Source organism: Symphodus melops (assembly GCF_947650265.1).
Source record: "Symphodus melops genome assembly, chromosome: 2".
In the NCBI taxonomy this organism is placed as follows: domain Eukaryota; kingdom Metazoa; phylum Chordata; class Actinopteri; order Labriformes; family Labridae; genus Symphodus; species Symphodus melops.
Window position 1 is genome coordinate 24,633,933 of NC_136692.1, and position 24,880 is coordinate 24,658,812.

The 24,880-nt window shown below is 42.1% G+C and overlaps 2 protein-coding genes across 6 annotated transcripts; both read left to right on the forward strand.

Moving 5' to 3' along the window:
- Positions 1-1,989: 1,989 nt before the first annotated feature.
- LOC306819560 (girdin-like) lies at positions 1,990-22,646 on the forward strand. 5 transcript variants are annotated; one of them, XM_079336912.1, is made up of 31 exons: positions 1,990-2,083; positions 2,178-2,305; positions 2,386-2,471; positions 2,556-2,647; positions 4,138-4,243; positions 7,138-7,207; positions 7,700-7,758; positions 7,884-7,967; positions 8,255-8,395; positions 9,457-9,632; positions 10,458-10,539; positions 11,126-11,284; positions 11,551-11,697; positions 11,906-12,050; positions 12,521-13,162; positions 13,256-13,461; positions 13,566-13,760; positions 14,250-14,377; positions 14,452-14,593; positions 14,689-14,862; positions 15,009-15,170; positions 15,320-15,597; positions 15,714-15,857; positions 16,326-16,512; positions 16,681-16,826; positions 17,001-17,093; positions 18,334-18,539; positions 19,497-19,577; positions 20,175-20,414; positions 20,578-20,637; positions 20,915-22,646. In XM_079336912.1, exons 3-31 carry the CDS (start codon positions 2,409-2,411, stop codon positions 22,012-22,014), a joined length of 5,508 nt encoding a protein of 1,835 aa, XP_079193038.1. In that variant the 5' UTR covers positions 1,990-2,083; positions 2,178-2,305; positions 2,386-2,408; the 3' UTR covers positions 22,015-22,646. The 5 variants fall into 5 exon arrangements, with proteins under 5 accessions (XP_079193038.1, XP_079193036.1, XP_079193037.1 ...); XM_079336910.1 differs by having other exon boundaries at positions 2,178-2,270; XM_079336911.1 differs by having other exon boundaries at positions 2,178-2,270; positions 14,455-14,593.
- An 84-nt stretch (positions 22,647-22,730) lies between these two features.
- mettl26 (methyltransferase like 26) lies at positions 22,731-24,799 on the forward strand. Its single transcript, XM_079336944.1, has 6 exons — positions 22,731-23,091; positions 23,277-23,439; positions 23,869-23,928; positions 24,066-24,133; positions 24,310-24,388; positions 24,515-24,799. The coding sequence occupies exons 1-6, from the start codon at positions 22,898-22,900 to the stop codon at positions 24,569-24,571; spliced, it is 621 nt and encodes a 206-aa protein (XP_079193070.1). The 5' UTR covers positions 22,731-22,897; the 3' UTR covers positions 24,572-24,799.
- The last annotated feature ends 81 nt before the right edge of the window (positions 24,800-24,880 follow it).

A 24,880-nucleotide genomic window follows, 5' to 3' on the forward strand; every position in this document is an offset into this window, starting at 1 on the left:
TCTTGAAAGTGTCAACTGAATCAGTTGAGCGCAAAGATGGCGGAAGTTCAAGTTTTAAATAAATAAATAATTTGTTATTTAAAAAATAATAATAATAATAATTTTCTGCTTTAAAAAATACATGTTTGGGGTGTGAGGATGAGAGTTTGGGGCTCATAAAATGGGCTGACAAAACACATTGCTATATAACAATAATGATAATAATAATAATAATAATAATAATAATAATAATAATAATAATAATAATAATAATAGTAATAATAATAATAATAATAATATATTTTATTTATAACACACTTTTATAAGTTTTGCACTTTAAAAACCAAAGGGACTTTAATACAAACACTTCAGGAGTGTAACAAACAGGAACTTGAAAATGACAATAAATGAAGCTAAAACTGGATTGGCTACTCTGAGTCCAATTTGCAAATATATAATGCTAAACACATTTATTAGACCACCTGTCATAAAAACAAGAAAACACAAATATTCTAGAAGTCTTTCAAAACTTGTTGAGAACTAAAAATTGTATAGTTATTTATTTGGCAAATAAAAAACTGAAACTATCGAATTGTCCTTATTAAAACATGAAAACTCAGAACCTTAATAAGTTGTAATTCAGTTTCAAATAGTTTCTACTTTCTTTGAATCTAGTAAATCCCTCGTTTTGTTTTTTTTTAAATTGTATTTAAATCTAGACTTGGCCAGTCCATCAGTTCCAGTCCTCAAGATTCCTTTTCCTTGGTCAAATAGTCTTTCACAGCTTTTAAGTATGCTTGGGCACATTGTCTGGTTGGTAGTTCAGCCAAATTACACACTAAAGTCCTCTTTTTAGATTCAAATTTGAGCTGGCTCACTGGGCTTCTCTAAGAACTTAGAAATGAATCAAGCTTTAAATTCAACCACTAAAACATTGTTTTCCTGTTCAGGAATGCAAGTACATAACTAATTTAACATTAATCAAGTAATAACATGCTTTACTATTTTAAATGTTTTGTTAAACAGCAAATTTGACACTTCATGGATAACAATAATAATTATTGTTTAGCATTATAAATCTCTTTTTGGTTAAAGAGCTTCTACATTCAGATGTATTAACCCTTACAGAAAGATAAAACAGGATTTTGGTAATTACCAAGGCTGTTAATTCAGGGCTTGTAATTTATAGCTACATCATAGGCACAGAGTAAAGTCAAAGTATGGTATGACCAAATTTAACAGCATTTTTAATGTTCGCTGTGGTAGATTTACTGCTTCTAACACGAGGTGGCGCCATAATACCGCACTCACAGGCTGATGCTTTGACAGCTAAATGTTGGTCTAATGCGCTTGAGGGTTTTGCATTCAGTCACGACGAGTATTACTAGCCTACATTCACAGCAAAAAAATAAAACATGTATTTCTGTTCTATTTTTATTGTACTTTTAATACTAAAAAGGCTCTCTGGAACCCACATCATGGTGTCAAGTCATACTGTGTAAAAACGTCAAATTGCCTATTGTAGCCTACTTAGGGAATTTATTCTGAAATTTTAAGTTACATTACAGACTTTTTTTAAATTATTCAGTGAAACCTGGATTGAAATACACTTAACTAAAAACATTTTCAATTATGAAAATTTAAAAAATAGGCTACACAAAAGAACTCCACGAAAAGTTTTTTTTATAGTTATAATTAAACACCAAAATATATCATCTCCAGCTAAGTTGCTAACGTGACAGGTTAGCTTAGCATCAGTGTGGCTTTTGTTGTGTGAAAAAAAAGATTGCTGGTGTGTGTGTGTGTGTGGGGGGGGGGGGGGGGGGGGGCGTTGTCAAGGTAACAGATTAAAGGCAAAGATATTTCAGATGGCTCTATTGGTTTTTCTGCTGCTACAATAGAGGGACGTGTCTTTTGTTTCGTTTTAGACTATCTTTTAAAGATATTTGGACAAACCAGGTTAGTTTGGACAGAAGTCAGAAACACATCCGTGCTAACTTTGCCTGTGTGTGACGAGCATGGAGGCTGTGAGGAGGAGGAGGAGGGGTGAGGGAGGGGGGCTGACGGCAGATGCCTTTGCAGCAGAGGACCAAGGAGGATGTTGGTGAGTGTGGTGTTGTTGCGGGACAAAATGCGGAAAGGACTGTGCTTGAACTCCAGCTTTGCGACGTTTTAATTGTCGGATTGTATGGATTTAGGATTTAACCGCTGCGAGACGAGCCTAAGGAAACAACACCGAGAGGAGGACACTTCCAACTAGTTGAAGAAAGATGGATGGGACGACATGAATGGTGCACTTCTGCAGGATGAATCACTTTAGGAAGATGTAGGCTATAGCCTGTAGTTACAAGGATACCACCAGTCCTTTTTTTGTGGTTGACACAGCTGCATTATCGTTTTTAATAGTATCACCTATAACACTGGGAACGATGGAAAGTGTAGTTTTTCTACCTTGTCTGGATCAATTCATGCTGAGCCCGCTTGTCACTTGGGTAAGTGTTGCAGAGGACGGTGATGTTGTGCCAGATAATATAACCTCCTATCACCCTGAACTACTTGTTCTTTTTGTTATTTAGGTGAAGACATTCATGCCAAATGATGGTGCCATGCACTTGGACTTCTCTGAATTACTGGATGGAGTCTTTTTGATTGACATAATGACAGAAATGTAAGTCCCTTCATGTCTGCTTTGTTTTTGGGGCTCTTGTTTTATTTGTCAGATTTGTAATCAAGGCTGTCAGCTGTGCCCAGATGATCCATCTGATTGTCAGGCTGTTGATTTGACAATAAGTTATGATTAACTCTGAGGATAAAAGGGAAATGCTTGGATGAGCAGAATGAACCTGCATTGTTCTTTAATAACTTTTTTCCCCCTCTCACGACATGTTTAGCGGATACTGATACAGTATCAAGCTTCTGCTAACAGTCTTCTCCAGGCACCAACAGTGCTGTCTTTGTTACTTATCAGTAATGAAGAGGATCTTTGTAGTCTGCAGAAGTCTTTAAGTGCAACATTCTGATAACTCACATGCCATGAGTTATTAAAATATGTCAGAACAAAAATTGAAGTTTCAGATATTCTGTATCTAGTGCTGTATAGTAAGAAAGCGGTGAACTAAGTTTACAAAGACACAATGGCCATCATAGAAACTGTCAAGACGCTACTTAAGAGATTATGATTGGGGGGCCTTATGTTCGGAGGGTATTACCCTCACAAACAAACTTACGGTACTCTGGCAGTTTGAGAGATTTTGTAAGACAATATTGACTTGAATCAGCCTCCCATCAGGATAAAGTTACTTTTAACACTTTGACAGGAGAACACAAACTGGAAGTGATGACTTGCAAAGAAAAGGTTAAAAAAAAAAAAAAAACTGATGACACAGTGCAACTTGTGGATAATGCTGTCTGGACACCCCAAGTCTACAGTATCCATTCATCCTACTTATCCCTCCAGGGTCACAATAACCAGCTCTAAATGCAAAACAATGCTGTTCCAAAGGGAGGGGAGGAGAGGGGAAGAGGCGGGATAATCTCCTGGATTGGGAGACCCTCTGGGATTATGGCCTTGTTGCTGGTGTCTAGTGGTGGTCAGACGCAGATGGGAGGGAGGAGGAGGCAGAGAAACAGGGCAAACAGCACAGAGATGGAGACAGACAGCCTGAAATGTCAGCCAGGGTATTAATGCATCCTCTCTGTCTTTACTGTATTTATAAAGGCGCCTGATCCGTCTCTGTCTGTCAGTTTTAAAATAGACATTTCATTAAAAGCAAGACAGTTTCTGACCTAGTTAAATCCCAGTTCCATGAATGATTACATTTACGCAGCGATGTAAGACAGTTTCCACCGTAGACCAGCCCAAGTCAACTGGCCATAGAGTCGGGGTCAGAATGTTTCCTTTTGGTGGAAAGTTTAATGCAAGTCCATTCGCTTCAAAGACAGCCCAGTCTGTTGGCTGAAAGGGATGATGTCACACAGGCTAAAGTTAGGAATGAATAGGGACATAAAGCATGTTTTCATGGGGATCCCTTAGCCAAGACTTTACCCAGCTTGCAGCTTTCACTCACTCTATTCCATTGACCACTTTTTTTTCTTTTCTTTTTTTTGGAGTGGAAATAAGTCAAATGCCGCTGTGTTTTTTTTTTTTCCTATCTTCAGAAATCCCTCCGCTGCATCTCAGGGTGCAAACAAAATGAGCAGGGATCCCAGTCAGAGGGTCCAGAACCTTAACTTCCTCGTCCAGCAAATCAAGACATTTTATCTGGTGAGTTCTGGATGTTGATTCTTCTTGTTTCCCGGCTTTTTCATACCATAGAGAATGTTTTCAAGGTGCTCCTTTTTAAGCTTTTAATCCAACTCTGCATCAGGTTATGGAAACATTAGTATAATATTTTCCATTCTGTCATAAGTTTGCATCATCCATAGCACACAGCACAGGCCTTCAGATGCACAATCCATATACAGTAGTGTGTGTCACTTGTGTCCCAGCAGAACTTGTGGCCTAAATATCAGCCGTGTAATATCTGTGTAATCAGCACAGCGGAGAGCGAGCCAGTGTAAAGCTGCTGTCAGAGCCGCATACAGACTGAGCTTCACAGTGACACATAAAGCCACCAGATTCACTTCTGATCTTGACTCTTGGATTTTCTGTCTGTGTCAGAGACATTAAGTAGAAAACGAGCAGAGCTTTCATCCTTTAAGATGTGATCAAATCCCAAGGAATGTCATTTTTCTGATGACAGCACATCATTCTCTTCAGAAGAGAGGATTTTTATAAACATCCGTGAGATCGATGGTATATCTGATGTCAGAAAGTGTTTCTGATTGTTGGTTAACCTTAAACATCCAATGAACATCAGTACTTTGTGTCTGCTTACTTAAAACATGGTATTTGGATCAGACTTTTCATCGGTTCCTTGTTTGTATGAAGAACTCTCAAAGTACACTTCACATCTTTAAACTGGTGTCATTTAGAAAACTACATTCATCTGGTCCACTTTTGATTATTCAGTCAGTCAGCTGAGCGACTCTACTTCTCCACTGGTCAAACACATCGGACAGAAAAGTCTCTCTGTGCTTCTGTGATGATGATAGATTATTTTAAAGCTGAATTTGGTATCGTAATACTTTGAGCCACATGCTAACGTGTGCGTGCCAACACACCAACATGCCACCCCTGTGAGGAGGAAGGGACCAAAAGGCCACAAAAATGAATAAGAACGGTCACACAAAGAAGAACTATTTCTGCTTCCTGTTTCATTTTAAATGTCTGAAACTGAAATCCCAATCCACAACTACAGTTCTTCAAAGGGATACGTTCGACTGTTAAAAGAAAGCATGATGGAGTGTTTTGTTTTAAGGAGGAAATCATCTTTTTCTAAAGGTTTTGACAATAACTAATATACATTTTTGTATGTTTTGAGAGTATAATTTTCGCCTGTTAGCATGCTAACCAGAACAGTTCTTATGATTGGAAATGTGTTTTCCTTTGTAGACATTAGGTTGTAAACTATTGTTATTAAAAAACTGGATAATGACACTTAGTTACAGTGTCTTAAAATGGGACAAAGTGTGCGTGCATCATTTCAGAGGTTGTAACAAATATCAACATGGTGGAATAAACTAACACATCCTGACAAAGACTTTGTTAGAACGAATCACAGTGTAATCACATTTACCAATGGAGAAACATGTTATCATGTAGTTATAAGAAGATCTTTTATTATGATAACAAGATCTACATCTCACAATCATATCAGAAGATCTTGTCATATTAGCCAAATAATGACATGATCTGATATCCCCCCCAAACACCTAGATGTTCAATTCAGTTCAAGTAGAAGTTACAAACTTCTCTGTCAAGGCGCTGCTGGCACGTGTCCCCATGTATGGAGGCCGTAGTCCTCACGTGGGCGGCCCAGGTTCGACTCCAGCGATCCCCTCTCTCTCTCCCTGATTTCCGACCCTATCCAATTTCTCAATCTTTAATAAAGGCAAAATGCCAGAAACACATCTTAAAAAAAAAAGGCCATCTTCTACTGAGTCTATAGACACATAAAGACCCTGCTCATGTTTCATCACTCATCAAACACAGCTGGTTTACATATCCTTTTAAAGTTGCAGCATAAAGACTATCACATCTCAATGAGCCGTGTGCTCGCCTGGAAATGTGCATACAATTCTTGGCACGCTTTTTTCGACACAACACCGGCATCAGGTCACACAGATATGACAAATGAAATACTGAAATGAAATCCCACTCATTGCTCGTTTGTCCATGGCCTATTTTTGACCAGAGCATAAAGTACAACATTTGAAAAGCAAACCATATGTGTGTTTTTTTCTATCTAATGATTTACAAGTAATTAAATAACTTTGTTTTTCTTGATTTTGGATTCTCAAATGAAGAACAAATGATACACTGACCTTCCTGCTATCAAGTTGAGCATTCATGGACTGTGTGTTTTGTCCTGTTTGCCATGCGCTTTGTTACTACCATATTTTCTTCTTCATTCCCTTGACTTACTTGAACACATTTCCTGTGAAGCCTTTTCTAATACCCCTGAAGATTAAAGATTTCCTCTAAGCACTACAGTCAGTCCTAAGCTAGGAAAGGAGAGGATGATGGGAGATTGATGAGGTGACCTTTTTCTTAAAGAGTTTGCGTTTGTTGGTAGTTGTTAGAAAATGTGACTGTTGCTGTGGGTTTCAGTTATATTACATCGAAGACTCTAAATGACTGCTGTCCACTGTAGCTCTCCTGGCACATGGGAATAAGTAATAGTTTCCTGAGCTTTCTACGGCCACTTATACTCATTAGGAGCTGTGAACACACACATGGATGCAATCCACTTTTAGCCGGGTAAAAGTTTTGGTGAGATTCACAAATGCAGCGGGGAAACTGGCTCTGTGCCCGAGCCATTCAGAGCACTGCTCCACTCTTTGGCTGTGTTTCTATACATGCGTTCAGGCAGCTGCTATGTGCTGTACATACATACGTCCCGCTCCATTTAAGCACTTTGGCTAGACCTCCAGACGTTTTGTATTCATTCCTTGTTGTATTTTTCTTGTTCCCTCTTCTCCACCAATCCCCCCCCCCCCCCCACCCCCACCCCCACTGCCCTCTCTGTTTCTCTCCCTTTCTCTTTTTTTCTGCAGGAGAATCTGAGACAGTTAATTATGATTCCTTTGCCAAACGTGTTGCTGCTTGGCAGGACTCCTTACTCTGGTATGCTCTTTTAGAGTTTTCCTTATCTCCTATCTCTACACAGGAGCTGCAGTCAGCATGTGATTAGAAACTCATTGTCTGTTTGGTGATACTCTATTCTATTTAAATAAATAAAATGCAAACGACCCGCACAAAGAACCTTAATTGATCTATGACATTCCTAAAGGAGGCACGACTTTTACTTCTTAATAGTGAGTAGTAAAGAGTAAAAAAGGAACATTTTTGTCCAGAACATCAGCTTTCCAGCTCTGAAAATGTCCAAAGCATTTCCTGACAGGCAGCTTTAGCTCTGTGTGATAACGTTACATTTGCATTGCGCTCTATCTGTCTGATTCCCACTCTGGTTTGTGACGCTAAGGCTTTGGCAAGAGGTGACCCAAATTCAGCAGCCAGCACTTTTTTTTCTCAAACAAATCCATGTCAGCAGCCCTCACTGCTTCAATCTGATATGTTTTATTTCAGATAATGAACTTTTTCTTTCACTCCCAACAGAACAAAGTCTGGAGGAAATAAAGAAGCTTTTACTGCTGCTGTTGGGATGTGCAGTCCAGGTAATCGCTCACTCTCAGAGCGTTTGTGCTACAAAAACAAAACTCTTCAGAAACCTGAAAAAGACTGCACGAACTGGAGATCTAAATCTGTTTCTATTTTTATCTGTTCCTATTTTTGATTACAGAGTGAAAAGAAAGAGGAGTACATCGAGAGGATTCAGACGCTTGACTTTGACACAAAAGCTGCCATCGCTGCACACATACAGGAGGTACGTGACTTGTAACAAATACAGAGAAATGATGACACAGTAGGTTTCACAGCTATGGAAAACTACTGATGACATTTTATTCTTTTTAGCAATATACACCTTGAGAAATGCTTTTATAATGTGATTTAATGAAGAAGATGAAGAACAGAGGACAGTTTCTAATAACGGTCTTAATATAATAGCTAAATAAAAAAATAAAAACATTTCATGTCAAACTGTAGCTGCCGCCTTGGGATCTTTCATAAAGTATTCTTCTTCTTCTTCCTGCCCTTCTGTACGTTCACCAGTTGACCCACAGTCAGGAGAATGTTCTGGATCTTCATTGGTTGGAGTCCAGTGATGTGCAGCCAGATGAGCTGGAGGCTGTGGCTAGGAACATGGCGACACATCTCCGTCATCTGCTGCAGCAGAGGGATAACCATCTCGAGGTGACTTCACTTCTTTCCATCAGTCACTTTCACCTATGAGTTGGACTTTTTCTGTGAATTTAGAAACTTGTTTTTACTTTTGTATGAACGAAAACACATTTTCACAAAAAGTCACATTTGAAATATAAAGGGGCTAAGAAGTGTTCATAATATTCAAAGACAGTCTGCTATCCCTCCACAGAAGAACAAACTGTTACTAAGAAATGCAAACATTGAGGGTCACAGTCACAGAATCTGGAGGTCTAACTGTAGTCATATCAATCTGCGGGAAAATGTCCAGTAATTTCCCATCAGTCTGTTTCCTGCAGGACAATGTGAAAGGTGAGGAAAAGATGCTAGTTCAACACTTTGACAGAGCATGAAGTAAACACTTAATACAAGGTGGTAAAAGACGTATGTATAAAGATAAAAAGACAACAGACACACAGAGATGAGGCAGAGAAACTGCTGCACTGCTTTATGATGACCTGTTCACTTTGTCTTCCTGCACTATCAATGAAAACGTTGAATGGAAGCTGGTTTAGCTCAGTTAGAGTTAACTGTTGTTCGTGACACAAGTAAAATACGCTTCCTGCTTTCAGACACTGCTGTACCTTACAACGTGAATGCTGCTGTGCAGCTGTAGGTCTACTCTGATATCAACAGGTCCACTTTCACCAGCGTTGTTAAATAGGGCTTTAACAGGTGTCTATTTTAATTCCTTCATGTGTTAGGGTGTCATTTCTTATGGTACAGGTTTCATTTTCATCTGCGGAGGTTTCTTTAGATCTGCATTCGTGTTGATATATACATATGGGAGGGAGAACAGCTGGTGTTGTTAATAATAATATTATTATTAATAATGATAAGAAGAAGAAGAAGAAATACATCATTTTTAAATCAACAGAATCATTTCCATTTAAATATTTGGTTTCAAATGATTGGTTTCCTAAGTAGCAGAGTAAGTAACAGGATAACTTTACATCATTCATTACTGAACACATTTGAACTCTTCTAATTAACTGGTTCATTGACTGTGAAATCCTCCTGATGTAAGATGAAAGTAATATGTTCTTTTGCAGACTATAGCGGAGCTCATGCAGGAAAAGGAAGGTGTCGTTAGCTTGCTCGGTAGCCCCTCCAGCCCGCAGTCGGCCAGCTACTCTCCCAGCATGCAGCAGCAGGCGGGGACTCAGCAACACCTAGCAGTGGAGCTAGCTGACTCCAAGGCCAAAATCAGGCGGCTTAGACAGGAACTGTGAGTATCACGTAGACTTTGGAAATAATGTAGACAATCATACACTTTGTCAGGACAATTATAAGTGCAGCGAGGTAAAAATTGAATTGATTTCATAGTCCATCACCCTCCTTTGACATTGATTTGTTGACAAATTCACTTTTTTTGATAAGAAGAAGGTCATAAGTGAAACATTCTCAGGGGGAGCTGGTAATATGGTGGATGGCTGTTGGTAAAGAGAGTGAGTGTTTCCTCTGGGGAACTGCCAACAGAGAGTGAATGAGGGGAGAGAGAGAGAGGGATACTAGAGATGCCCGAGGGAGTTTGGCCCACATTACCGCCTGCTTGGCAGGTTCCATGGCTGTGCACTACCACTGACCCACATTGACTCTGAATTTCAGTTCAAACACACACACACACACACACACACACACACACACACACAAACTAATCCTGATCCGATCAAGGTCTCAGTACCATTTTTCCTCCTCGTCCCATCTTCTCGGGTGTGTTGTCCTCTCACGTCGTCATGTGAGGGTTCCCACACTGCTGCCTCTGAGCAAACACAATACACCAATGAAAGCATCAAGACCAGTTTACACAGACCTTTCATGTGTACATACATCCAAACCTTAATCACTCTTTCTGAGTGGATGACTTGAATATGGTCAGATCCATGCAGGAAGGAAAATAAGGATACGTTTAAGGAAGCTTATGTTGGACTTTTTTCAGGTTTACTTTTAAAGAGGGATTCATGTTTGTGCTACTGATATATATGCATTTGGTCAGTTGTGTTTTTAAATATACACTGACAAACGTGTGTCCCTCTATACACCGACCTTGCAGAGAGGAGAAGAGTGAGCAGATGCTGGACTGCAGACACGAGCTGGAGAACATGGAGGCAGAGCTGAAGAGGATCCAGCAGGAGGTTTGAAACAGAAGAGAATAGATTGCGTTTCCTTCACATGGTGACAACGCTGTAACCTCCTGACTGCGCTACAGATTATACAGATTATTACAGAGCATACTTTGCTGCAGAGCAGGGCTTAATGACAACACATTTAAACCTCTGAACTCTGACTCAGAGATACAAACCAAAGCTTCTATGGATTTGTCTGATCAGATCGACATTTGTCTTGTGTGTGTAAGACTTGTGGTCTATGCTGGCTGTACAAGTTAACATGCTTCATGTGATGCAGCAACACAACTACAAATGAAGGAAGCATTGATTGCAGACTGTTAGCACATGTCATTCTCCACACTCTCTCTCCCTGATTTCTGACTCTATCTACTGTCCTGTCTCTCAAATAAAGGCAGCATTTTAAAAAAAGAAAACAAAACGCTTGAAAGCAAAAAAGGAATTCAAACAGATTTAAAAATGCAGAGAGAGTATAGTTTCACTTGGAGCTATCAATGCTACCTTTTTAGGGTACAGGTATTAGTTTAATCATTAAAGATGTGAAAAGATATATATATTCATCCTTAGTTTGTCTTTTAATCGGTCCCTTCACCAGAACTCCCAGCTGCTTGTGGACGCCCGAGCAGCACGGACCTATCGCGATGAGCTGGACGCCCTGAGAGAGAGAGCCATCAAGGCGGACAAGCTGGAGAGTGAAGTGGGACGCTACAGGGAGCAGCTGCACAAGATCGAGTTCTACAAGGCCAAAGTGGAGGTAGAGAATGGAGACAACAGAGTGATAGAAATGCGCCACCAGTGAAATTGTACACATTGCATTGTGATGATAGAAAGATGGCGCTATCACATATTATTGCACTTCTTCATAATAGATTGGATTATAGGAATGTGAAAGCATTGATTCTATGGAAATGATACAGGACTGTTTTTTAGATTTGAAAAACATGATCGATGTAGATCAATAATACAAACTTTGTAAACTGAAAGGCATAATTAATATTCTTGTGTTTGTCTGTATTTCAGGAGCTGAAGGAGGATAACAGGGTACTCCAGGAGACCAAAGAGGTGTTAGAGGATCAGCTGGAAGGCTGGAGGGCTCGCTCAGATAAAATCCACCAGCTGGAGAAGCACAGTCTGCTGCTGAAGTCTCGGGTCCATGACATGGAACAGGTAGGACCTCTACACACAGGGAGGAGTCCTCTATGTTACCTTATTGTAGCCTTTATAAGGCCTCCTGCACAAATGACAAGAAGTATCAGTAGTAGTACGATACAGAAATGGATGATTTTTTTTCGGCTTGATGATCACTGAGGCCTCTCAGAAACTTGGCAGAATCGTTGTTAACACTCCTTTTGACACTTTGCGTTCCCGCCTGGAGGAGAGGGAGGCAGATCGGAGGCGCATTGAAGAGCTTCAGGAAGAGAACCTGGCTCTGTGTTTGGCTCAAAGGAGGAGCATGGAGGAGTCCAAGCACCTGGGCTGGGAGTTAGAGCAGCTGTCCAAGACCTCAGAGAATTCTCAAGGTAAGAGATGGTTGATTCATTGAAGCTGCTTTCACACTTGCAGAAAACTAGTGAAAACCTGCAGTTTCCAGGGCGAGCTGCACGGGGGGCGTAAACAGTCAATTTTTTCTCTCTGACTTTCCCTTGCGAGGAGAATTTTGCAGCAGGATAAAATCAGGAGAATTCACTTTTAGTGATCTCCATGCACGTAATGTAACCGCTGTATTATGTTTTCTCTTTCTCCTTGTTCTTTCTCCACTCTTTTATTCATAATGTAAATCTGTAGAACTTTACATACCATTGATAAAAAGGCAAATATTCTCATTCCAGTGTCATAAAGCTAGCTCTGACTGGCGAAAGTCATGTGAATGTGAAATTTAAAAAATTTGATCTGAATAATGCACCTGGATTGAGCATTAAGGCTTACAGTGTGAGTCTATAGACTGAGTCTTTAACAGTTTTCATGATCGCCATCATGTGTTTGTTTAAAGGTCTGCAGACTCTGAGCGAGGAGGTGAGTGAGAGGACTCGCAGTCGAATGCTGAAGCTGGAGAAGGAGAACCAAAGTCTCTTAAGGACCATAGAGGAACTCAGAGCTGCCTCTGTAAAAAACAGCACACGGCAGAGACAGAGCCAACACCTCCATATCTGTAGCACCAACGACTCTACCTCATCAACAGGTGAACTAACTGAATTACAGAGCTCCTGCCCAGGAGAAAAGTGTTCTAATGTAGTCCTGCAGAACGGAGATTCAAACTGCCATCAGCCACTCAGAAGAGACAGAGCACAAGAGACAGATGAAGTCCAGAGTGAGATCCTACCAACGAGGACTAATCCAGACCTTCATGTTCAGGAGAAAGGACAGCTGGAGGAGGAAGACAGTGGAGATGGGATCAAAGAGCTCATGTCTGACCTGGAAGTGTTAGAAAACAATCATAATGGGCTCCATTGTTTTGTTGCGTCGCGTGATCTCTCGCCTGGCTCAAAGAGCAGCAGTCCCTGCCACGACAGCATCTTCACAGCTCTGCCAACATGTCTCTCCTATACCAGCAAGCACGCACAGCGGCTTGAGGCCAAATGCAGGGCCCTGGACACAGTTAACCAGCATCTGCAGGCTGCTCTTGATAACACTGGTAGGTTCTGTGGAACAAAATAAGACAAGGAACCTAGTGCTGCTCAAATAGATCTATTCTGTATAACGTTGCTGCTCTTCTTCATCTCTTAAGAGCGGAAAGTCCAGCGCCTGGAGGCAGAGGTTCAGGAGCTGGAGGCAGAGAATCACAGTCTACAGGCTGCTTTGGAGGAACTTCGTATCTCTGCACGACGCCTGGAGCAACTGGAAACAGAGAAACAAAGCTTGGAGACAGAAACCACAGTGCTGGAGAGGGAAAAGAGGCAGCTGGAGAAAGAGAATCGCCGACTCCGACAGCAGGTAGGGGGACATGTTTCCTATAGGCAGGGGGTCAGTTGCTATTCTAAGGTAGGATCATGTGAGGGAGATAATAAAATGGCATCTGATGTACCTTTCTCTCTCAGGCTGACATCCAGGAAGCCAATTTAGACAGCAGCAACGTCTGTATGGCCAGCCTCGAGAGGGAGATGCGTTTTCTTGTAAAGGAGGTGGAGGGTTTAAGGGAGACTGCTGAGAGGGTCAAAGGCCTGGAGGGAGACAACAGAGAACTGAGCAAGCAAGCAGCGATCGACCAAAGGACCCTGGCCACCCTCAGAGAGGTGAGGGGAGGGATGTAGAAATGATGCTGACTAATGACAGAATCTACCCTGACATTTCACCGATAAGCAGCGTCAGTGTGCATGTGTTTCACAGAGGGTTCCAGATTTACTGTTTTATTCTGATTGGCCAGCACTCCTGAGGACTTCTGGAAGAAAACCCAAAGTTGTAGTAACATGTCCATATAAGGAGTTTCAGGACTTTGTGATGTCACTGAATCTCAACAATAGAAAACATGGTCTGAAACCAGCCATTGAGATCAGCCTACAGACTGTGCTCAGAAAGTTGTTTACCGACTGTGTAAAGATAATATCCAACGTTGAAACAATGTATGTCTAATACTATGGAACAGTACCTCCTTTTTAAATATGTGAGAAAGAATTTATAAAAACATTTATATATTTATAATTTATAAAAAAAATACCTCCTTCGATCTGAAAAGCCTTTTTTTTTCAACATCATAAAAACATCTCTTTGGAAAACATTTTTAGGAGTTGGTGAGCGAGAAGCTGAAGAGCCAGCAGAGAGATAATGATATGGAGAGGCTGGCTCATGAGTTGGAAATGAAAATGCTGAACCAGGAGACTACACAGGTTGAACAAGAGGCCCAAGACAACAGGTGCTTATAGACTCCTATGAATTCCCTTTGAGTAATATATAACTGTGATGTGAGAAGTGTTGGTGTCTCTGCAGCAGGTTCAAGATGCTGGAGTCAGAATTGGAGTCGTCTCTAAAGAGATCTCTTCAGATTAAAGAGGACAAGATGTCCGCTTTGGAGGCTCGTCTTCAGGAATCCTCCAACCTTAACCAGCAGCTTCGACATGAGCTCAAGACTGTAAGTCCTGGCCTGTGAGGGTCACACTGGAGAAAACTCCTTTGAATGATTTCCTTTCATTTGATTCAAGGTGTTTGACAGCTTTGATCCTACAGGTGAAGCTGAGCTATGAAGCCCTGCAGCAGAGGCAGGAGGAGGAGTGGGCTGCATCAAGTCCCACCCCTCCCAGAGAGACAGGCAGAGTGATGAGCGAATGGCTACGTGAAAGCCAGGAAGCCACACGGGAGCTTCTAAAGCTCAAAGACCGTCTCATAGAGGTGGAGAGAAATGTAAGGGGTTAGCACTTTATTGAACAAGATAACCTGTGTAGTGACAACTTTATAAAATCGCAAAAAAAAAAACGCTCACTGGCATTTTAATTTTTAATGGGTTTTTTCTCCTCCTTTGTTCTTCTTTTTCCCTGTCTGCTCTACAGAATGCCACACTGGAAGCAGAACGCCTGGCTACGCAGGCCCAGCTGAAGCAGCTGGAGAGTCAGTCAGACAGTCAGCAGGCTCAGGTCCTTGCTCTGCAGAGGCAGGCAGCATCACTGCAGGAGAACAACACAGCCCTGCAGACACACAATGCTAACCTGCAGGTGCCACAACAACACACTAATCTCTGGCAAATACTTTATATTACAGCCTTTTGTGATACATAGATATTATTTGATGCATCGAGAATGCGTACACTGAAAGCCTCTCTGCCGTATCAATTTCCAATCAACGTGCTCCCTTTCTTCTTCAGGTGGAGAAATCAACTCTCAACTCACAGAGCGCCTCCCTCATGGCCCAGAATGCTCAGCTGCAGCAGCAGCAGACTGGGACAGAAAGCGAGCGGGACAGCGCAATACGGGAGCGTGAAGAGGTGCGCGGTGTTCACGAGCAGCTTCTTCGGGATCACGAGCGGCTTGCAGCGCTACACGAGCGGCAGGCCATGGAATATGAGGCCCTGATGGGCAAGCATGGCTGTTTGAAAAACGCACATCGTACTCTGGAGCTGGAGCATCGCACTATGCAGGACAGGTAGGGGAAGAGTGACAACTACAACCTTGGAGTCATGGATTTATTGTCACACCATGTGGTATGAGATCCCTGTCTTTTCATGTATGCGTTTCTGGGATATCTGACTATATCTTTAGGTACAATAGCTTGGTGCAGAAGCGGACCAAGCTGGAGGATCTGGAGAAAGCTCTAAAAGAGGAGCTGATGAGGATGTCTCTGGAAAAAGAACAGCACAGGACCACTGCTGCTGAATGCTGCAGGCTCCGTGATGAGAAGGACTGGTGAGGAAGCATTTTCTCATTGATTACACAAGCAGCAACGTCCAGAGCGGAAAAATAAAGCTGGAAGTGCAAAATCCTGCAGCTCATCCAGTGTCCACTTGACTGGCTGCAGAAGCACTGGAAGTCACATACACACCCATTCAAAAAAGCCTGTTTTTCCAGCAGGTCTCAATATGCTTATTGCCTGGTTGGCACACATTATTTATTTTATGAATGACAAGGGTTACTCACAATAAGGCGCATAGCTGACCTGATTATAAGTGGGGGGTGCGCTCCAGCTCTCAGCCTGTCGTTAGGGTGACTGAAAGTTAGGTTGAGACAGCATTACCAGCATGGCGACCGCCATCACTTGGTTTCCAAAGCCTGCTTGCAGCAAGAGATGACGTTACTGCTGCAAAGCTAAAATAAAGCATGGATGTCGGATTTTACACAGTAGTAAAACCATCACCATACATCTTGTTTTTAAAGGCTGAACCAGACCTACCGTCAGCTTCTTAACGATAATGAGGTGCTGACAGTGGATCACAAGCAGCTAAAGAGCGAGCTGAATGAAGCCAAGCTCGAGCACACCTGGCTGGAGGCCGACTTCTCCAAGCTCAAAAAGGAGTTTCAGCAGCTGGACATCAACTCCACAAAGCTCACCAACCAATGTGAGGTACGGTCATTCAGCAGCTCCAGCTGGTGTGGTATTGCCTATCAAAAATATAATATTACAATGTAATTGCTATGTAGGTTGGTAGGGTGACCATGCTTGGTTGTCATGAAAGTGTTTATCTACTTTTATGCTTATGGATGTATCCCTGCATGTCTTTGTAATGTTTAGTTGCTGGGCCAGCTAAAAGGCAACCTGGAGGAGGAGAATCGCCACCTGCTGAGCCAGATCGAGACCCTGATGCTTCAGAACCGAACGCTGTTAGAGCAAACGATGGAGAGCAAGGATCTGTTTCATGTTGAAGAGCGACAGTACATGTGAGCAAACGCGCCTACACCATGACAACTCAATGCCACATTCAATCAGTTGTCGCATGACACACTTATTTGTGAATGACCAAATTCATGCGACACATTTATCTTCTTATGAAATGTGTATAACATCAGACCCACCATTATAATGTGTTCCCTGCTTTCTGTCTGTCTGTTCAGTGACAAGCTGAATGATTTGAGGAGGCAGAAAGAGAAGCTCGAGGAAAAGATAATGGATCAGTACAAGTTTTATGAGCCCTCCCCTCCACGCAGGTAAGTGGCATTTACATGTGTGCGTCCATCAAAGTGAAAAGATTGTATGTTTTCAGCTCTTCCTGCATTTTGATCACTGATTGGTATTTGGTTCATTGACAGTATTGATTCTCATTGCATTTCATTTCAGAATCAATTTTATTGGCCAAGTATGTGGGCCAATAAGGACTGTGACTCCAGTTTTACATCACTCTCTGTGTAAACACGGATGGCACAAACACTTCACCCCTTTAAAACTAAAATCTACTACAGTCAGGCCTGTGGAGACACAAGTATAAAGAGTAGTAACACAACAGTAACACAACGTTTAGACAGGAAACAATAGATGTTAGTGCAGGGTGCAGTGTGGAGTCCAAAGGTGCTGACATACAGATTGTTATAGATCAGAATTAAATTTTAAATGAAAAATAATTGAATTTAATAATAATAATAATAATAATTAATATTTTATTAATCCCACAAGGGGAAATTCAGTTTACACTTTGTCTAATGAACTTGAACACACACACACACACACACACATAGGCCGAGATACACACTCGGGGGCTACCCACAGCAAGCGCTCCAGACCAGTTTTGGGGATTGGTGCCTTGCTCAAGGGCAACTCGGCAGTGCTCAGAAAGTGGACTGGCACCTCTCCAGCTACTAAACCAATTTCCAGACTTGGTCTGGATTTGCCGGAACGGCCCTCCGGTTCCTAACCCAAGTCCCTTCAGACTGAGCTAGTGCCGCCACCCAAAAAATGACATAACAATATATAATATACTACAACATAAAAGTGAACTTCACATCCGTACATTGATAAGCTATAACTGCAGTTTTGCAGATTGTAGTTCAAATACACAACTATTAAACATATCAATACATATTCATGTTGTTCTCAGTCCCATGGTTTTTTGAAGCTCTTTCAGTGACTGTCACTAAAAGTAAAAGCTGCAAGACGTTACGATGCAATAAAAGGATCTGCACAGTTGAGTAATAATAGGTAATAATAATAATAAGAGGTTGTGCTCACAGACACGTTGGATGTAATAGTCCTTTGAAGAATTTTGTGAATAGTCAAACTGCTGGACAAACTTTCACATTCATTGCTAGTCAAGTGTACAGCAGCACTGTTAAGGACTGGCTGCTTGATGCACAATACTTCGTCACCACAGAGAAAGGTGTGTGTGTATATGTGTCATTTGTGTACAAATATGTTATGCTTTCTCTTTCCTCTTGTATGTTTGCTTCTCTACAGACGCGGGAACTGGATCGCTCACAAATTAAAGAAGTTTATTAAATCCAGTAGCCGTGATCAAGGACTTGAACCCACACCTGCACATTTAAGTGGTACCGAGTCCCACCTCCCATGCCATGACAACAGCTCCTTCATCAGCTCAGATGGCTCTGGAGGCTCAGCCTCCATCACTGCAGGCGATGTCATCTCACCACGACGAAACCCCAGTGAGTATGACCTTCTTGAATTCAGCAGATCATCCCCCATGGACCTGGCTGAACCCGTATCATCAGAGACACAAAGGCCTCCCCTCACAGCTTCAGACACAGATCAGGAAGTCAAATCATTGTCAGGGGCAAAGTACAAAGAGCATTCAGGTGAGGAGGACAGAGAAGCATGGATGAAGCAGTAACCACAGCAGCTTCATAAACACAGGAAGCTGCATTTGTAAAATGGAGACCCTTCAAGAATTTGACAAAAACTTCCTCCTTCCCCTCAGGTGTCCAAGGATTGAGAAAAACTTGAATAAATGTTGACATAAACTGTTGTAGGACTTATGTCATGTGCACTTTTGTTTAGGTAACACCTAACACAGACTGCCTTCAACATCATGACCTTAACACAGTCTACGCTTCATCTGTCGATCAGTTCAAGTTAACTAGAGCTGGAAATGTTGAGGAGATCTACAGCACCTAATAACGTGTCATTTTAGAGGCCTTCTTGGAGAACTTTAGTTAAAACATACCTACCTCCTTTCAGTCTGATTTATATATCAATTATTATAACCACCCTGTTAGCTCAAAAGTTGAGACGTGTTTTACAATGTAAATTAAAACAGAGTGTAATGATTTGTTGACCTCATTATTAAATAGAACATTGCACAAAGTTGACATGAAACATTTTGAAACTGTTTTACTTACATGTTACACAAACAGAAGAGAACAAAAGGGTTGTGTGTATGTATGTGTGTGTGTCATAGCCAAAGGGTCATTCTTCATGAGGCATTATGTTTGTGATTCTACCTCAACAGTCCTCAATGTTTACCTTGTCTATCTTATTTGTTAATCACTTTCTTCACTCCTGTCGTCCTTTCCTTCCCTTCCTCGCCTCTCTCCTCTCTTGTGTCCTTCTACCTGCTTGCATCCGTCCCTCTGTATTCCTCCCATGTGTCTGCACTTATATAGCGACTCTGAAAATGTTTCCCCGAATGAGGAACAGGATGAAGGACAGAGACAAAGTCAAGTCCCTCTTCCGTCGTTCCATGTGTAAGAAACACCGCGGCCTAACGTCTGCCGTCATATCAGCTGACGCCTTGTATATTTCAGTGCTTGCTTAGCAACACCAGAGATCATCTCTGTGCTTTAGTTTGCATTCATTACTACATGTCTTAACACCAGAGTAACTCTCGATTGAACAGGAGTCATACAGACAGCAACATTGCTTTCTTGTAGGTATAAAATCAGCATGCGTTAGTCCGTACGTCAAACGCTCATCACCATGCTTACTTTAATTATAAAGATATATTTAAGAATTCAGCATGTGCTGCAATCATTTTTATTGATGTGTGCCGATAAAAGAAGTCATTCTGGGATATTTTGTAGAACGTTCGAGGTCAAAGAAATGCTGCATTGCAGGAGGACAGGATCGCTGCATGAGCTCTGTCCTTTAAGAAGCTGGCTGTGAATCAGGGGAATAAAACCTCCATTAACATACTACAGTGTGCAAACCCTCCTCATGTCCATGTTTTCCATGCCATTCAACAAAAATATCTTTCATCTCCATGACCCCTTCACCTGTCTGTCCCCCCCCCCCCCGCCCTCCACCACCTCCCACTTCTTCCACTCCTCGGTAAAACACTGCAGCCCTGAGCAGCTTGGCGTTCCCCTCGGCACCATCTGAGGAGGAGCGGTGGGCAGAGAGTTCAGAGGGACTGGAATTCTCTGAGGAGGACAGGAAGATGGCATTGACCTCATCCCTCACCACATCCATCTTGTCCATACTTCACCTTAATCATCCCACTACTCTACCATCTGGCCCCGTCACCGCCACCACTTCTGACTCGGCTGACACTGCTGTAGACGTTTCTGAGCTTTGGGTGACAGGTAGAAGCATTCGCCGGTCACTGTTTTGTGGGATGTCATCTTCACTAGTTAGACCCTGGAATTAATTAGAGTCGACAGCACTCTCATAGGCTTTTCAGTTAGAAGTGTTTAAAGTGTCCATCATCTATAACCTTTGATTCATTACTCATTTTATGTCCCACAGACAAGGATTCAAATGACAGCGCTGTGCCGCCTGGATTTGAGGACGACGTGCCGAATCACGGTAAAGCCTTGTGGATACTTGTTTAGAGGATTCAGCAGGCATACAGATGTATTACCCGCACAGGAATTAGAGTAAATCCAACAAATTGCAATCATGACCTCATTTTATAGTAATCTCTGTGCTGACAACAGAGGCAAACACATGTTATAAAAGGACTTGACTCTGCTGCCCCCTGTCGGTGAGTTAGAACATGTTGTTCGATGATACTGCACTGAGTGAACTGGTGAATATTTATTTGATATAGCTCTTTCTAAAAGACATTGTGTTCTCTGTTCAGAGGTAAATGGTGTCCAGAGTCGAGCCCAAAGCGAGAGCAGCGGCGAATTCAGCCTCAGTCTGGAAAATGAGCCATGGTCAAATGGCAGCAGCCCCGTGCAACAGCCCCCATCTCGACGCTCCTCCTGTTACCAGCCACCCACCGATACTTCCACCCCCAGACACTCACAGAAGCACCAACAACATAAGGGAAAAGCCGCGACCATACCAATCTCCAGCAATCAGAAATCAGATCTACAGACAACACCAAAGCATAAAGAGCCTGGGCTCTCTCAGGACTTTTGGCTCACAAGGGGAACAAAGAGCATCCGGAGGGGGTCGAGAGTAAAAGTCACACGTTGCTCATCAGACTCAGGCGGAGCAGTCAGGACAAACCCAGAGCTCAACGGAGTGAATCCAAAATTGAGCTCAGGCGAAGTTGAAGCGACTCGAGCCTCCGCCTGTTCACCAATCACTGTTTTATACGTTCAGGGTAAGTCTTCATCAATGTCTGGTTGCCTCAACTGCTTCTCCACTCACCTGGGGAAAGAGGGGCGACTGAAAGGCTTAAAGTCACCTAAAAGTCTCCCCCGAGCTAGTAGTGTGATATCAACTGCAGAGGGGTCTTCTCGACGCTCCAGTGTTAACAGCGACTGCAGGGTGATCGTCAAAACTGACCCGCTGTCTGTCCATGCGCCTGAACAGACCAAAAGTCAAGAGAAATCAGCTGGTCAAAAACAACCCGAACCAGAGACTAATAACAGCGAGCCTGATCCCATCCCTCCTGTCAAACCTCCCAGAGACCCAACAGTTGTGGTTCCCACAGACCCCAAAGCCCCTGTTCAGGAGTCCTTTTTTGGCTCCTCATTCACTTTTAACTCCGTATTCTCCAACACGATCTTTAGTGATTCAGTTGTCACCACCACGACCAGTCTGGATGGACTTGGTAACAACCAGACCTTCTTCTGTCTAAATCCATCTCAGGTGCAAAACTGTCCTCTTAAGATCCAGGAGTCTCCTCCTGACGCGGCAAAAACACTCAACATGGAAAAAGAGCAGATTGAGACCGCAGATCAAACAGTGGGGCTGGAAGAGAAGAATAAACTGCTGACAATTGCTTAAAAGCATTTGTCATGCTCGTGAATTTTGTTTAATTCCACCAAAGCAGATACATGCAACACTGCTTTTTGTCACATCAATACATTGAAGTCCCTGCAATGTCATATATTTTCATTTTATACCACTGACTACCTAGTTATGCATTTACCTTCAAATATAAAATACAAATTATTGATAAATCTTTGGTTATCATTTATTTCCCATTTCTCAAGTACCACTAACAGCTGTTATGACCCCTGTGTAATAAATCCCAAGGTGTACAGTATTATTGTGTTATTCTGCTTTCCTTTTTGCACACACTCTTAAAGCAGCTGAATGATGTTAAATTGAGCCTAGATATCATCTTTTACCCGTAAAACTTAAATATGTGTTGTGACTCATGTCTGTTTGCCTTTGACTTCCCACACAGACAATCCTGCTATTTGACCTGTTTACCACAACGTGTGTTGGCTTCTGCTGATTCTATTTATGTTTTCCCACATACATTATTTATTATGTTGTTCACTGTCTTTTACATTTTCACTAAAGTCATAAATGTGTTGTTTAAATTGGACATATTCTGTTAATGTTTTTAAAATATGAAGTCTACCTGAATGCTATTTTCCCTTAAATAAAGAAACCCTCGATGTGAAATATGTATTTGCGTTGTCATTCTTTTATAACTCAGCACGAGAAAAAAAAACCTTGTCATCACACAGTGTTCTTATTGGACGCCAGGTCTGTCACGTGACGTGATGCGGAAGTGGACCATTTTAAGGTGAAAAACAAAACATTCGTAGGTGGTGTTGAGTTAGTCAATCTGCACTGACGTATCTCCGGAGCACTGGACTGGTTGTTGCGCACACTGTACCGCACAACTCGACAGTTATTCCCGGAGTTTGGCACGATGCTGAGCGCCGCTGCCGCGGAGAGGAACAAGGAGCCGATTCTGGCAGTGCTCCGGGAGAGCGTGAACACCGGGAGACCCCTGCAGGCTCTGGAGATCTCCTCCGGTACCGGGCAGCATGTCACACACTTCGCTCAGGCCCTGCGGAACATCATTTGGCAGCCCTCCGAGTATGACCGGCAGTCATTAGCCAGGTAGGTGGTGTCTGTTCGGCTCTTATTAACGCTTCATGAGCTCAGGTAATAACGGTATGAATTCAAACTTTAAGAAAGGCAGTGAGTACTACAATAATTAATTTATTACCACTAATAAAAACCTAAGCATTCTTTGTTGTGAGTCCGCCAGCATGAACAATAATGTCCTTTGTTTCCATTCTCAGTATAGAAGCGTACAGAGCTCACTACCAGCTCCACAATGTGAAACCAGCCATCCACCTGGATGCTTCTCTGCCCTATCAGTACTGGGGAGGCATCCACACAGAGAGCTTAGATCTGGTAGTCAACATCAACATGATACACATTTCTCCAATGGCTTGCACAGAGGTAAGAGTGCTTATTTGATAGACGATTGCTTTCATATAAAGTTGGTATTTTTCTTAGATAACTCCAAAACCCAAGGTCGGCAGCTTGAATGAGCAATGGCAAATTAATCCTGGGAATAATAAATGCCACATTTTTTAACAGTGTTTGCATCAATAAGATACACAATAAAAACAATCTCTGGTAAGCACCCGCAAACATATGAATCATAAGGCTTGTAGCATCAGGCTCCATACATAATCAAACTGTTTTCAGGCATCATTTTATTGGTTTACCGCAACAGGGTTTCATTTCTTATGTATGCAACTCTTCATTTGTAAGAGAGCGACTGTGTTATTTCTGGAGGGCTGGAGTAAGTGTCATTCCTCCCACTCACCTCCCACCACATGTGATGTAATTCTATTACCTTTTTGCATCTCTTTTCTCATCTAGGGTTTATTTAAAGGGGCCGGGGCTGTGCTGAAGCCACAGGGTCTTCTCCTGACATACGGGGTGAGTGATGGGCTATTTTTCATGCAGTTAGAAACATAAGCCTTCTACACATGGCTCTTTTTTCACGTAATAAACGGATCTAAACATTGAAGCCCAACATTTTGAGTGCCATAATGAAATGTGTTCTTCACCCTCAGCCATACGCAGTAAATGGTCAAATCATCCCTCAGAGTAATGTGGACTTTGACTACAGCCTGCGGCAGAGGTGAAGTGTTTTCTGACTCTTATTCAGGCTCCAGACCAGTCGGTTGTTTTATAGAAATAACTGATTGGTTAAAGTCTATCCTTGTCAAACATATGTGCATGTTTATGTCATCATTCTTTCACTAAATGATGCAAAGGAGACTGTGGGATTAATCAATACTTTTTTTAATCTAACAGGAACCCAGAGTGGGGACTCAGGGATATCGCCTTCCTAAGTTCTATAGCACAAAGAAGCGGTTTATTTCTGGAGAAAATAGTGAGTTATCAGGTTCTTTACTCGGCTCTTACAAATGATATCTCTAAAATGTCGACTGATGAGAATGTACTCATTGCTTTCATGTGATTATGGGTTCACTGATGTGTGAAATGTTTTCTTTGTTAGATGGACATGCCTGCCAACAACAAGTGTCTTCTGTTCAGGAAGGAGAGTTTGGTGTGAGGGATGTTTTTTCTGGAAACAGACCAGTATGGGAGCAGGACGGTCCAAAACGCCTTAACTTAGACTTGAAGCTCAGACACAGTGCCAAAAAAATTCAAGAAACTGTTAAGGAATCATTTTCCCAACACATACGATTAAGCTGCTCAGCCAGGACTGAAATCATGTAATCTCCAATACGACGTACTTCTGTAATGCACACTTGAGTAAAATGAATGAGGCTCAAATCTACGTGTTGTCTTTGTTCTATTTGTACTATGAAACAGCCATGTTCTCCTTTTATTCTCTTCTTTCAGTTTACAGAGGCTGTTA